The 13,327-nt window shown below is 40.0% G+C and overlaps 1 protein-coding gene across 2 annotated transcripts; it reads right to left on the bottom strand.

The window, feature by feature from the left end:
* Window positions 1-3,921: 3,921 nt before the first annotated feature.
* Window positions 3,922-13,148, bottom strand: uri1 (URI1 prefoldin like chaperone). Of its 2 annotated transcripts, none has more exons than XM_029434612.1 (11): window positions 12,752-13,148; window positions 11,837-11,871; window positions 9,544-9,622; window positions 9,138-9,273; window positions 6,961-7,052; window positions 6,822-6,885; window positions 6,495-6,690; window positions 6,160-6,400; window positions 5,932-6,071; window positions 5,607-5,847; window positions 3,922-4,663 (listed from the first exon to the last, which is right to left on the bottom strand). In XM_029434612.1, the coding sequence occupies exons 1-11, from the start codon at window positions 12,821-12,823 to the stop codon at window positions 4,475-4,477; spliced, it is 1,485 nt and encodes a 494-aa protein (XP_029290472.1). In that variant the 5' UTR covers window positions 12,824-13,148; the 3' UTR covers window positions 3,922-4,474. The 2 variants fall into 2 exon arrangements, with proteins under 2 accessions (XP_029290472.1, XP_029290471.1); XM_029434611.1 differs by lacking the exon at window positions 12,752-13,148 and adding an exon at window positions 12,458-12,682.
* Between the last annotated feature and the right edge of the window lie 179 nt (window positions 13,149-13,327).

Below are 13,327 nucleotides of genomic sequence, written 5' to 3'. Positions count from 1 at the left end.
GCTGATCCTGTGTGTTGTGTATCCGTGCTGTAGCAGCTTCTTGCTTTATGCATCCACATAGTTTGTTGGTATGCCGTGTAAGGGAAGACAGGATGACTAAACCTCCGTGATTCAGCATTTTAGTTGGTAAATGGCTCTATTAAGGAAGCTTAATTGGATGCTTGCAACATCTATCACATGTGTACCATCCTGCTGACCTTCACTGTAGATTCTCCGCCAAACAAAGTGAAGAAGAGTTTTCTAACTTTGAAGAAGTGAATGCATTACACACGTATTCTTTTCAGGAAAAAAAACATGTTGAGACATATTTAGAAATAAAGACAACAAACAACAAGACAATAAAACAACATAAAGGACATCAACACAGCAACAGGTCCTTGGTTTGGATGTTGTGGTTTAGATTTGCTGTAGTTTAAATACAAGATGCTTCTCTTTTTTCCCTTCTTGTATTAGAATTTAAAGAAATCTAAATGTTTAATGATTTAAGTTTCAACTAATGGTTATTTCAATTACTTGTTTTTGTCCAAAAAACATCAGAAGACTGTGGAGGAAAAGCCCATCACAAGTTCCCAAATGATGTCTTCAGATTGGCAGAAGTAAAGAAAGCAATTCGTCACATTTGAGAAGCTGAAACCAGAGACATTTTGACAAAATGACTGAAAAGACATAGAAATATAAAATGATGACTTTATTATAAAAATGACACGTTACATTAATGCACAGCTTTCTGTCCTATTTTCTGTTTATTAAAAATGATTTGTAATACTATTGAATATATTTGTGCACATTCCTGCCCAGCTCTTTTCTTTTCTCCTTTAGATTGTATTTTTATTTATTTCCTATTCTATATTTGAGTGTCTTGTATGCAGCAATACACCAACGTAAATTCCTTATATGTGAAAACTTGGCAAACAACCGGATTCTGAAAAAAGTTATTGTTTGAACATTTAATTGATTTTCGGATGAATGTTGAGCTTTCCCTTCTCAAAAGACACACTAAACATATGAAAAAGCAAAACAAAAAAGTTCAAAGTGATATTTTGAATTAGAGGTGAAATCTGAATGACTGAGGGGAATCTGAGGATTCGAAACAGCAGTGCGAGAATCAAAGTATCATGAAGCTGCTGAGCCGTGACATAAGTGTTGATCACCTGAACATTTGTTTCTCTCCTGTGATTTCCTCCTATAGGCCTGGAGTGTAAAGTAGTGGCTGGATCTTTAATATCGCACGTTCAAACAGCAGTGAAGCAGATATGCTGGCTGCTGTTTAATCCATTCCTCTGACATTTGGAGCTAAGTGCACCTCTTCCTCTCCCCCTCTCAGGCCCAAGCACCTGTCTGGACAACAATACCTGCTTGAATCCTTCATCACACAACTCTTAAAATCCCTCTTAATCCCTGAAATGTAGATCTCGTGTGTTCCAGCCCATTACATAGTTTGTATGTGTGATTTCTTTGTAATGTAGTTCTGCTATGTTCCAGCATATACCTTCACAGCTTAACCTACATAAATCCATTGATCCGTGTCTCACCAATACAACTCTAGTATGTTAAGCATTGCCTAATCTGTTTCATGCTACCTGGATTTTCATATTGGAGAAATAATCCTGATGAAGTGGAGGGGGGGGGCAGAGTCACCTCAGGACCTGTTTAAAAGCTTCTTATCGGAGACCTGCACTCCCACCATTTAACTAAAAAGGGGAGTGATAGCCTTTCAACTCACAAGCCGCAGCTTTAATTAAAGCTGCTTGTGGGGGAGATGAAGTACAGTGGTGTGTATGAGCTACCCCGCTAAAAAAAAAATCTAAATTACATCAAACAACAGAGCTCAGTCCAGAGTGATTTTCAAGTTCACTATTGAAGAAGAAGAAAAATCCCCATATTAATCTTCTAAACTCCAAACATACACAGAACATACCAAACTTTCTAGAAACTAAACTATTTAAAAGGTATTCTTTAAATATGAACTTTGACAGGAAAACTTGGATTTTCCTTAATAATGAATTACACAAGAAAGATATAAGAATTGTAAACAGAGCTGATTATCACAAACCACCCGGCGTATCATTAATAAACTCATACGACTTTTAAAACAGGCACAATTAACATATATAACACGAGATGCTTCAGACTGCATCCAAAAGTTTATCCTAATTATGTATGAACTGACAGGAATACAAAAAGTATATCATAGAGTTAATTTGTGGAATAGTTTTGAACAGGAAATGGAAATGTGTAATAAGCTTAATAGATTTAAAAATATTTAAAAACATAAGATGATTAACAAGTATGAAACTAACAGTGTGTACATAGAAATGTTTTGTGGACTTCTGGTTATATAATGTTAGACATTTATTTAGTTTCTTTCATTTTCAGTGAATACATTCAGATGTCTATGAGTTGAACCAAAGAAACCTTTCCCCTCTAAACTTCAGGTGGTTTAATTTAACTGTTTGATGTGCAAATAAGTAAAGTATCCAACATGTAAAGGGACATGTGATACTCATTTTCAGGTTCAAACTAGTTTTTTTGGGTTTCTACCAGAACATGTTTACATGCTTCAATGTTCATAAAACACGTTCTTCTTTCTGATACTGTGTCTGATTACACCTGCATTCACCCTCTGACTGAAACGCTCCGTTTTTAGCACCTGTCTCTTTAAGCCCCCCCATCCGAAAAAGCTTAGTCTGCTCTGATTGACCTGCAAGAAAAATGCAGTGAAAAGTTAGTTCTCAAGGCGTGGGTGGAGATGCTCTGATGGAGGTGGAATATTCTTATAAGGCTGCATGTGACACAGGAAGTGGAGCCAATGTGAATAGCTTGTTGAATCCTATGTTGTCTGACCCGGTCAGCCCACAAACACTGACTGGGACGTCTTATTTCACAGTGTGTGGGTTGGTAGGCACTCCAGACCCAAACGTATGTGCACAAGAACTGAAAAGTCAGCTTTTACAAAAAGGAAGATTAGAGAAAGTCCCAAATTACAACTCTACTATCCATTAATCATCTCGTGACCCGCTCAGATTCGACCCTTAGGATGGGAACTAAACTACCCAACTGTTTAAAAGACAGCTAAAACTATCTCCATCTCGACCAGCCACAACAGTGAAATGCTTCTCACATTGATGTGTTACGAGTATAATAATGTCAAATATATTAATACGTCAGTCACACACTTATTTGACTTTGAAGTACACGTTGCCGTTAACACCATAGAGTGTGTGTGTGTGTGTGTGTGTGTGTGTGTATATATATAAGGTTATAATGCATGTACTTTACTGAAGTAAGTGTTTGAATTCAGGGCTTTCACTTGTAATGGAATATTTATAGATTGTTGTACTGATACTGGATCTGTATACTTCCCATCATCCAGATGTCAAATCACACAACAGCAGTTGTTATTCTTGTCCCTAAGGTCACAAACTGGAACCATGAAGTGCAGAATCCAAAGCAGACGTTCTCCTCAGCAGTTACATTTTGTTTTTGAGCCAATGCTAAAGTTGATTTGTTGTCAGTGGTGGTTGGCTTAGATATTCCCGCTCTCTCATTAAGGCTGCATTTTGATTGTACTTTTGCTAACTGGAACAGGCATTTTGTGTTCAATTTGCTATACAGCTTTGATGAAATGTTATTGCTTGCTTACAAAGTTTGGCTGCAATATGGCGCGGGGATGGTGATTTACTTAGCTCTTCAAATGTTAATGCACAACAGGAAATTCACAAGGAGTAACGATCATTTATAAAGAGACCTTATTAGCTCAGTCAGTGTCTGGTAATAGCCGTTTAAATACCAACAGTTTGCACTATCAGGAGAAAAAAAAGTATTATTACACATCATTACTATGCAGTTCCAAACTTATACTCAGATAGAGAATAAAGGCCCGTCAGCAACACAAATTAAATGGAGATCCAGACGAGAGGAAACACGACTTGTAGCCAAAATCATTTATTTTCCTTTTAGTTTTCATCAATATTCTTTTTTTGTCTTTACATAAAGCTCACCACAAAGGAATACATACATTCATTAGGCAGGTCGAGAGAAAGTCAAATGAGAGCTAGCTTGCACCCTATTCTGTTTAATAATCAATACTTGGAAAAAGGAAAAAAAAACAAGACAACTGATTCTAAGTGTGGCCTGGAGTCTTACCTAAACTGGCAAATGCATTGATCAACAGAAAAGCAGAAGACGGGTAAAATTAAGACAAATTATTAAGTGCCCTTTATACTTTAGGAGTGGATAAGCAAGAGAGAGAGCAAAGAGAGTATTTACTAGTGTTTGTTAAAAAGCAGCGTTACACACAAGACGCTGCAACATTTTCTCATACGCAAGGAAAGAAACCCAGTATGGGTCTAAGTGAAAGAAAGAGGAGAGGATGGTTTGTGCAGTGCATCAGTTGTAGAAAAAAGAAACAAAAGGTTTTTATTTTTTTAAACAACAAAGTTATTGTGAAGTATGGATATTTGCTCGCTAACCGTCACTTCTGCTGCAACCTGGCAGCTTTAAACTTCGACACCCTCTTTGGGGCTTCCTGGGGCGGGGCGATGTCTGGTGCCACCTCCTCCTGTTTCCTCTCCAGTATGGTCGGCAGAGCTGGTGGAGCGATGGTCAGATGGGGGACAGCTGAAGGCATCGGGTCCTTTTCTACCACTGTACCTGAAAAGGCCTGGAGACGAGAGAGAGAGATCATAGTAAGAAACCGGTGTTAACGGTATAATATAGCCATACATTTACTTTTTATCCAGTTTCAAGCTACAATTTTACGATAAATCTTTTAGATCTTGGTCGCTTTAACTATTTATTTTAACCGGATGAAGGATTTTAGTCATTGGTAGTCTGAATCTTAAGTTATTCGAGGAACAAAATGAGCAAATGTAAGCGGCGAGTATTCGCCGAACAGCACCAGAGAAACACTGATTTTTAATGTGAAACTGCTTTATTCAGTGTTTTCACTGACGTTAATCACCGGCTCTGTTTGTTTAGGAGAGGAGGAGACATCTGTGGATAATTCGGCTGCCTGTAAAAACCTTCTTAACGTCTGGATATTAAGTTATCAAAGAAACAAGCTGAGAAAGCGTTAGTGGCAGCTCGAGTCGAGTCGTCCTTTGTGTGAGAAAGAAGAGCTACGAAACGATGAAGACTGAAGCAATCCTAACTGGGAGAAGCTGCCTGCAATGACTGTAATGGTAAAGACAACTAATCCCATGATGTCACCAAACTCTTTGTTATTGTTTTGATTGAGAGCCCTAGCGGCATTAAATTAGTTCACATATTGTGCTTTTATTGAGGTATTACATGAGTGATGGTTGAAGGTTCGGGGTCACAAAAGAGTTTATACTGTTTTCATGCTGCGTTTTCTTGTTCGTGTTGCCTCTTGTGACTAACGTTTAATGATTGTTTGACCACATGCAGCCCCCATTCTACCTTAAAGAGGCTTCTGTGGGAGTTTGTTATGTTCTCATTAAGGGATCTGAGGCTCAAAGGAGAAATGTTCACAAACAGGTTCATAATAAAGGCATCATGTTGCAGAGTCCACAATGGAACGGAGATTAAAGACGATACAAAGACACTTGACTGAGGTCTGAGAGTACCGGAACTAAAACCTTTACCTCAAATCGACTGGCGTGGTGCAGTGGGACCGCCGTGGGACTGTCCTCCTCCGTGATGCCGTCGCTGGTGTCGCTGTGCGTCGCCTCATCGTGGCTGAAGCTGCGTCCAACCATCCGGCGCTCTTCGAAGTCCGCCGCGCTGCTCTCGCTCGTGTCGCTGCACACGCTGTTCTCTCGGCTACGAGACTTCAGGATGGACTTCCTGGGGATGGGTTCCCCGTTCTTCACATCCACAAACAACCTGACGAAGACAGCAGACGAGATTCACCGATCAGGGGACGTGAGCCTCGTTTAACGGACCTCACAACTGTAAACGTGGTTTTACCTGTAAATGTCCACCGGTGTTGTGATTTTGTGAAGTTCGTGATGGGAGTGTCCGTTTTTCTTTTTCCTCTTCGAGTGTTCCTTCTGTTCTTTCCTTTCACTGAACTTCAACATGGTGTTTTTTCCTGTGTTTATCCTCACCTGAAGAAAAGACAGACGGGGTGAAGAGAAGCTATAATATCTTAAACAACAAGGTCTTGTTAGTGTTGCACGTATTTATCAATCTGACCTTCTTGGGTTCCATTGCATGAGAGAAAAAGATGGTAGGCAAACGGTTGCCTTCCTCTTCCTCATCATCGTCTCCTTCCGGTTTCCTGTCGGTGAACGGCGGCGCTTTACTGTGAGGCGCGGAGGTCCGACTCGGCTTCAGACTCAGTCCGTTTACCGATGGTGCAGCATCTCCATCCTTCTCCTCTTCTGAGGATAAGGATGACGTGTCCTCACCATTCATGTCTGCGCTATCACATAATCTGGAGAAAGAACATTTCCAAGAGACATTTTTTCATTTTGCCTGAGGTTTGTTAAGGTTACTATTAAGTCAGGAAACACCCCGTGTTCCTCTACCTGTCCTGCTCATCTTCTAGCTGCTCCAGTTTCTCGAGTTCATCCAATTTAGCCCACAACTCCTCCTCAGTGATGGTGCACTTTCTGCTCCCTCCATCTTCAGCCTCTTCTTCATTCTCCTCGTTCTCTTCTTTTAGATCCAACATGGCATCAAACTTGGGCTTAGAATTTGGTTTGTGAGCTGTTCTTTGCCTTCCTGTTAAAGCAGACGAGATGGAGTACAAATTCCTGAACTTTGTTTAACCTGAATTTTAATCTGAGTTTAGTGCAGAATTAAGCTTTCTTTGCTGCAATATGTATAAATAAAATGAAGGCTGACAAAGATACCTTTGTTGACAGCAGCTTCAATGTTTCTGGCGTCTTCTCTAATGTCAACATAGTCGCCTTTACCCTAAAGAAGAAGCACAGTCAATACATATGTCTTATGCAATATCTCATCTGTGAGACGACTTGTAATGCAACATACAGGCGAGATGTTTTCCAAATCCTCTGCGAGCCCAACCCTGGCTTCGAAGTCTTTCGCCGTCTTTGAAAGATCGTCGAGTTCATTCTTCATATCTGCATAAAACAGGTACATTATCATCAAAATGCACATAGGGCAGTTCATTAGACAATCAGTGCAGAAACCGTTTGCAGACTAATGGAGATTTAAATAAAGCATTTAATGGCAACCAGCTGCGAAAGAGTTAAAATACTAAACTAGTTGGAGGGAAAAAATTGGAAAATGATGACACAAACAGTTCATAATATCTTCTGCCCTGAATACTACTCCGGATCATTAAATCTTGACAACAATTAAGCCCTTTTACTAATAGCAGCGGAGGGCCCTTGTTTCCATGGCGATCGGGAGCGCCTCCAGTCAGTGCATCAACTGGAAGTGAGAAAAGGTCAAACACAGAAGGCCTGACAACTCAGCCGCTGTTTGACACATTTCAGCCAGCTATGTTTGTATTACAGCACTTAGCTCTGTAATAGCGGGGTGGGCAGGGTCAGGAGATAGGAGGGGGGAGGAGAGGTGGGGCAGGCGGCAGCGGATGGGCTGTGGCAGCATGTTTCTGCTTCACTAAACACTCTAATAATGTTCACATCAGAGATCGTTACTTGGGCCCATTTGACTTGATATGAGATTTTCAGACCTAGAATGAGCAGCGGGGAAAAACACAGGCAAACCGTGGCCGTGCATAACCCGTGATAGAATAAACACATTTACTTTCTTCAAAGCCTTCTCGCACTTGATCAAACAATAATGTTGCATTGGCAAAAGGTATGAATTGCCATCACGAGATCTACAACAGAGGCAGTGACAACGGTGACATGCAACATGCGAGTGCAGGAGCAGCGCAGCGAGTGCCGCAAATGTGCCTTGCAGCTTGAAACCCTTTAACCAAATGTGAAATTAAGTACGCCTCGTACGTCAAAGAAATCATGCATGCTCCAAGATTTCAGTGCCGTTATTAGAAGCAGCGTTACAGTTCACTTAACATATCCAGAAAATACACTCAATTCTTCAAGTATCTCAAAAGTTTCTCCCAAAATCTAAAGGCAAATGATGGCTCAGATGAAAGCAAGTTTGTCCCTTCAGTGATTCTTCAGACAAGCTTGATGCAGCAACACCCTCTGCTGGACAAAGAGGAGCAGTGTTGAGCGCCTACGCTGAGATTAAACCAGGGGTGGGGAACCTACGGCCTCCAGGCTGTATACGGCCCGCGAGACCATTTGATCCGGCCCTCAAGGTAATTCATAAACACACGCAAAAAAATTGACTAGAAAAAAAAATCTAGACAGCAATAGACGGGCGACTGACTGTTTTTCCTGGCCAAGGTCAGGGTCCTTGAACACAACACAAGCGGAACATGCCATCCCGTGGTCACGTCATGTCAAAAAACTTCAATATTAATAGACAGTTGACATCAGTGAACGCAGCTTGGCGAGTGTAAAACAGAGAGGTGGATGCGGAATGTCGCACTTTCCAGGAGAAATGGACGAACGATTATTTATTTGTGGAAGTAAAAGGCCAGTGTGCCTAGTTTGTGCGGACGGTTTTGCAGTGAAACACGAAACATGTCAATCTGCACGAGCTGAAAGGACGAGTGCGTTTGGATAAAGTTAACTGCTCTTTGGCGGCGTTTGGCCCAACAAGCAGCTCTCTGCAGAGCGGAACATACAAACATGAAAAGATAGAGAGGTAGACCACCACACCAAGAACAGACTGTTGCACCACTGCTGTGCAATTATCACTGCCATTTACAATACTCACTTTATTTTATATCAACCACTTGGTACTTCATATTATTTTTTATTCTATTTAATTATTGTGTACTGCCTTTTTACTTCATATGTTCTTTTGCTGTGACAAGATAAATGTCCCCGTTGTGGGACTAATAAAGGATTGTTGATTTCTGATAAAACAGAAAGATACAGTGGATAAAAAAAGTTGCTTTTTTGCATTTAGCATATAAGAAAGGTGAAATGAATGGGCTGCGTCTTAAAAACAATGTTCAGAGGTTATGAGTTCAGTAATTAGTACGGCCCTCGAAGGATGTTATAAAAAAAAAAAAATGGCCCTTGACATGAAAAAGGTTCCCCACCCGTGGATTAAACAATGTTGTCTTTTTGAGAGAGGACAGAAAAACAAGGACTCACATTTCATCCTGTGACTGACGATCTTCTGAGCCTGCTTGGCGGAGACCTTGGCGAACCAGTTGTCACCGAGCAACGCAGTGACCTCGTTTGTGTGCACCAGCTTCCCAGGCATGAAGGCCAGAGGGCCAAAGGGCACCTGTTAATAGCACAGGGGATGGATAAAGGGCAGAAGGAAAGAGAAACAGGTGGTAGGATGTGGATATGAAAGTAGGAGAAAAGAAGAAATAAAACTCTCAGTAGTGAAGATGTGCAAATTTGGAGTCAGCTTCTGCAAAGAATTTCAACACAGCTCATGGCGCTGGTAAATGTTAACCTTTCCATTTGCAACATGCATTCATTATCCAATTCACAGGTCGTGTGACTGTGTGTGTTCTTCCTGTGCATTTTTAACAAGGTCAGCGCTCACCGTGATGTCATAAGAAAGCTGATCTGGGAGAGTTTTAAGCCGGTTATTCAGGGTATCATAGTCTCCTGACACCTTCTTCCTGCAAAGCATAGATTTACAATGTTAGGGCAACACCTTTTCAAATTAATGCTTTCTTTCATTTGCAGCCACAGATCTCCTCTGAAGCCATTGTTATCCAAATTGGTTTGTTTGACTGATTTTGGGATGTTAAACAGAACAAAGGGAAGCAAACAGCAGCTCTGCAGTAATGAGGAAATGCCTGTTTCCTCCTTCAGGGAAGAACGGAGACTTGGTGTAACCCAAGAGGCCTCAAGATGTCGCTGGTATTCATTTGTTTCCATTTGTCACCGGGCAATGTACAACTTCAGAGACAATCATGACAACAGAGGGACAAAAAGCAGCTAACACTAGTAATATAACATTATACTACGATTCCTTCTTCCATGCAGATACATGTGTAGTTACACTAAAAGGTTTAAAGTTTTCACAGTTAAAACTTTTTTTTAATTTACATTTCCTACTTTCTCCAGTAAAAGTCACAACTCTATACTCAGTGCATCTCATGAGGTTGTAATTATTGAGTTTATTACATATTTTCCTCAGCTGGTTGCTGATAAATTGTCTAGTGTTCCCTTCTAAACTCAAACCTCAACTTAAAAATAAATCATATCAGTTTAAAGTCGAAAACTAAAATAGACCCTAAAACAAAAAGTGTTTTTAGTGACTTATATTATATACTTATATTACATAACCTAATTAGGAGCTACAGCAGTAGGAAGATGAGAACATTTATGTTTTTTATTTGATAGTTTCAAAAGATCGTTAACTTAAATGTGTTATAAATTTGTCATAAACATTAAACAAAAAATGAGAATGTCTCAAGTACATTTATTTTTTTATCACATAAAAAAAAAACTTTTAAACTTCTTTTACCACTTGGTCTGAAACCATTACACACGGCAGGTGCATTGTAAAAGTGCAGAGTTTACAGATGAAGGCGTGAATGCTGGACATTTGGAGCAACATTACAATAATCTGACCTCACAAAATTCATATTCAAACATTTAATTTGTGACATGAAATAAAAGCTAATCTTAGACTTAACTGCTGCTTTACTACATCTAACTGTCTCTGTTATCAGCACTACTAAGAATACTGACGGCGACTCACTGCTTGCAATACTGAAGTTACACTTATAGTACAGCCCCAACAATAGACGTGGTCCACTTACTCTACCTGAGCTCTTCTCAGAGTGGGTCTACTTTATATACACTGTGCTTTGTTGACATCACCTCTGTTAGCTTGGTTGCATCTTTTTGAGTGGGAAGAATAACTACCTTTATCATTCGAACGATCCTATTTCAGGGAAGACACTTGGACAGGTGAAAACATTATAAAGTTAATGATGGCTGAATTTGATTTAGTTGCTTTATCTTCAGGATTATGGTATTGTGCATGCTGGCTTAATGTCTTCCTGGACACTTAAATATAACAGAGACATTGTTAACTATTCTGAGTAACACCGGTGCTTTTCCAAGCCAAAGTGGCTGCTTTGGAAAAAGGCTGTTGGTGCATTGACTTATCGGTCTCAATTTCGACCTGAGCAGGAGGTCTAATGGAGTGGATTAAACAACTTGTAACTGTCCACAAAAGGTGGCAAACAGTCTTTGGCACATCGCGCAGTTCATTAGACAATCAGACAAAATAATGGAAAACCACAGTGTGGGTGTAAAGGGCCTTTAAGGTTGCCTGTGTACTGAAAATGTTCCATCATGCTACTGCAACTGTGTTTGGGAATCAGGATAAATGGGCCAATTATGGCATACTTGAAACAAATGCCTCTGATTGGTCAGGGAGTGTCTGATTTGTTGATTTTGACCAGAGCCGGCACTCTAAACGCAAAGCGTCAATACTGCACAGAATCATGCTTGATTAATTGAGGAAGCCACGCTCATGGCTATCATTACACAAACAATTAAGCAGTTCTAAATAGGAAGTATACAAACTGCATCTCTACTAAACACAAACTTCACTGAAAGAAATGTGTGGATCATCACAGAAGCTCAATCATCCGTTTAATTTCATTTTCAAATCGGTTGTATTGATTGAAATTATAACTCAGACATAAGCAAGTGCAGAGCACTAAAAATACATTGTTTTAATGCAGCAAGCGTTGTGCAGATTAGGACTTGCCTTGTACATTAACTCAGAACATCTTTAGAATAATACTGTATGAATGTCATTTCTTTCACAGATATAAAAACTAAATCATTTTTAGTTTCTTAATTCTTACCAGTGCTGCATCCGACTTTCACAGTCTTTCACCACCTGTTTTAGACAGATCATTTAAAAACAAAATAACGTGAAAGTTTATGCAATTTACAGTCTTGTGTCAAGGCTTTAATAGCCTAAAGGAGTTATTATTGCCACAAGCAGATTCTCTATTCCTAAACTTTCTGATCAGTTCTTTAACTGGTAATGCAACATACTACTATACAAACACACAACTTGTGAACACATAAGTTAAAGAATCATCAAACACAGGGAAACGGACAAAATACCCAACCAAATGAAGGAAGCAGGAGCGGAAGACAAACAGCTGTCAAAACTGCATTCAAAGGGATCTGCACAAATATTCACTGTCAAATATATGGGGACACATATAGTGCATGTAAACCAAAAGTGTTCAACGTGTTAACTTTATACAGATCAGTAAGAAAAGAGAAACTTCTCAGATCGTATCGCTGTAAAATGTAACATTTACTAGTTAATCGTTGGCCAACAGTTAGCTGGTCGACAGATCATACACACGTTAAAAGTCAGTTTCACAAAGTTTGGAGGCCATTAAATTAAACAAGCCTTAATTAAAGCTAGCAGTAGGAGCACAAATACAAAGAAACGAAACTAAACACACCTCCCTCCTCCAGGCACACTTTGCGTAACAAGACCTTGGACATGCGAGTGGCTGCGAAAGAGGAAGCTTCTCGAACATGGACAGTCAAGAAAATAAACTCACAACTTACTAATGTGACATATAGGTTCGTGCAATTAGTGCATACACGTCAATATTAAATGTAAAAAGCACTTCAGTAGGTCCACTCGGAGTTCAAAAACCCTTGCTGGTCCACCGCGTGGCCAGTGGAGAACTGTAGTTTGGCTAACGTTAGACGTTACTAGCAAAATGTTTGGTGTCAACTCGGTAAATTACCTTCTGGTGTTCCTCTCGGAGCCTGACAACTCCGCCGAGATGCTCTTTATTCATTTTACCCTTTTCAGCCATTGTAAACCCAGGTGCACAACAGGAAATGTGGTGTTTTGTGATCCCAAAACAAAGCTCAGGGGTTGTTGTGAGTCCTAAAGAAGTGTTTATGAATGCAGCCGCAGCTATTCCTGAGACCCGTTCTAGCCGTATTCATCAATGGGGCAGTGATAATTATCCTCACTTTCGAAAGTGATACCATCTCACACTCTCATTTCAAGATTTCTGCATGATTTCCAAAAATATCCACGGTGTTAATATCCAAAAGATGAACAAATATTCCTCGTCACTCTCGCTGCGACATGCACCTCGGTCCAATGTCAACACACCAGGATTAACATCGGAGCTTCCGGTCGATACATTCAAAATAAAAGACCTCATTGGTACGTCACTTTTCAGTACTCACATCACATAAAGAAAACACAAAGGAATTAACTGAGATAAATCTGTATATCTCGGCGTAAAATTACTTCATCAGAAGAAAACGTTTTAGAAAAAAATGTTGTCAGCTAAAAGCACGGCCCG

This window comes from Cottoperca gobio, chromosome 6 (assembly GCF_900634415.1).
Source record: "Cottoperca gobio chromosome 6, fCotGob3.1, whole genome shotgun sequence".
NCBI lineage: Eukaryota > Metazoa > Chordata > Actinopteri > Perciformes > Bovichtidae > Cottoperca > Cottoperca gobio.
Note: the sequence above shows the minus strand (reverse complement) of the source record. Positions and strands in the feature narration are given on the sequence as shown.

Bases quoted from the DNA above. Each gene is read 5' to 3' on its own strand.
- uri1 (XM_029434611.1), bottom strand. From the start codon at position 12,535: ATGTTCGAGAAGCTTCCTCTTTCGCAGCCACTCGCATGTCCAAGGTCT. The intron at 6,691-6,821 runs GTATCTTTGTCA...CTGCTTTAACAG, and splicing joins TGAAGCTGCTGTCAACAAAG to GAAGGCAAAGAACAGCTCAC. The intron at 4,664-5,606 runs GTAAAGGTTTTA...TCTCGTCTCCAG, and splicing joins ACCACGCCAGTCGATTTGAG to GCCTTTTCAGGTACAGTGGT.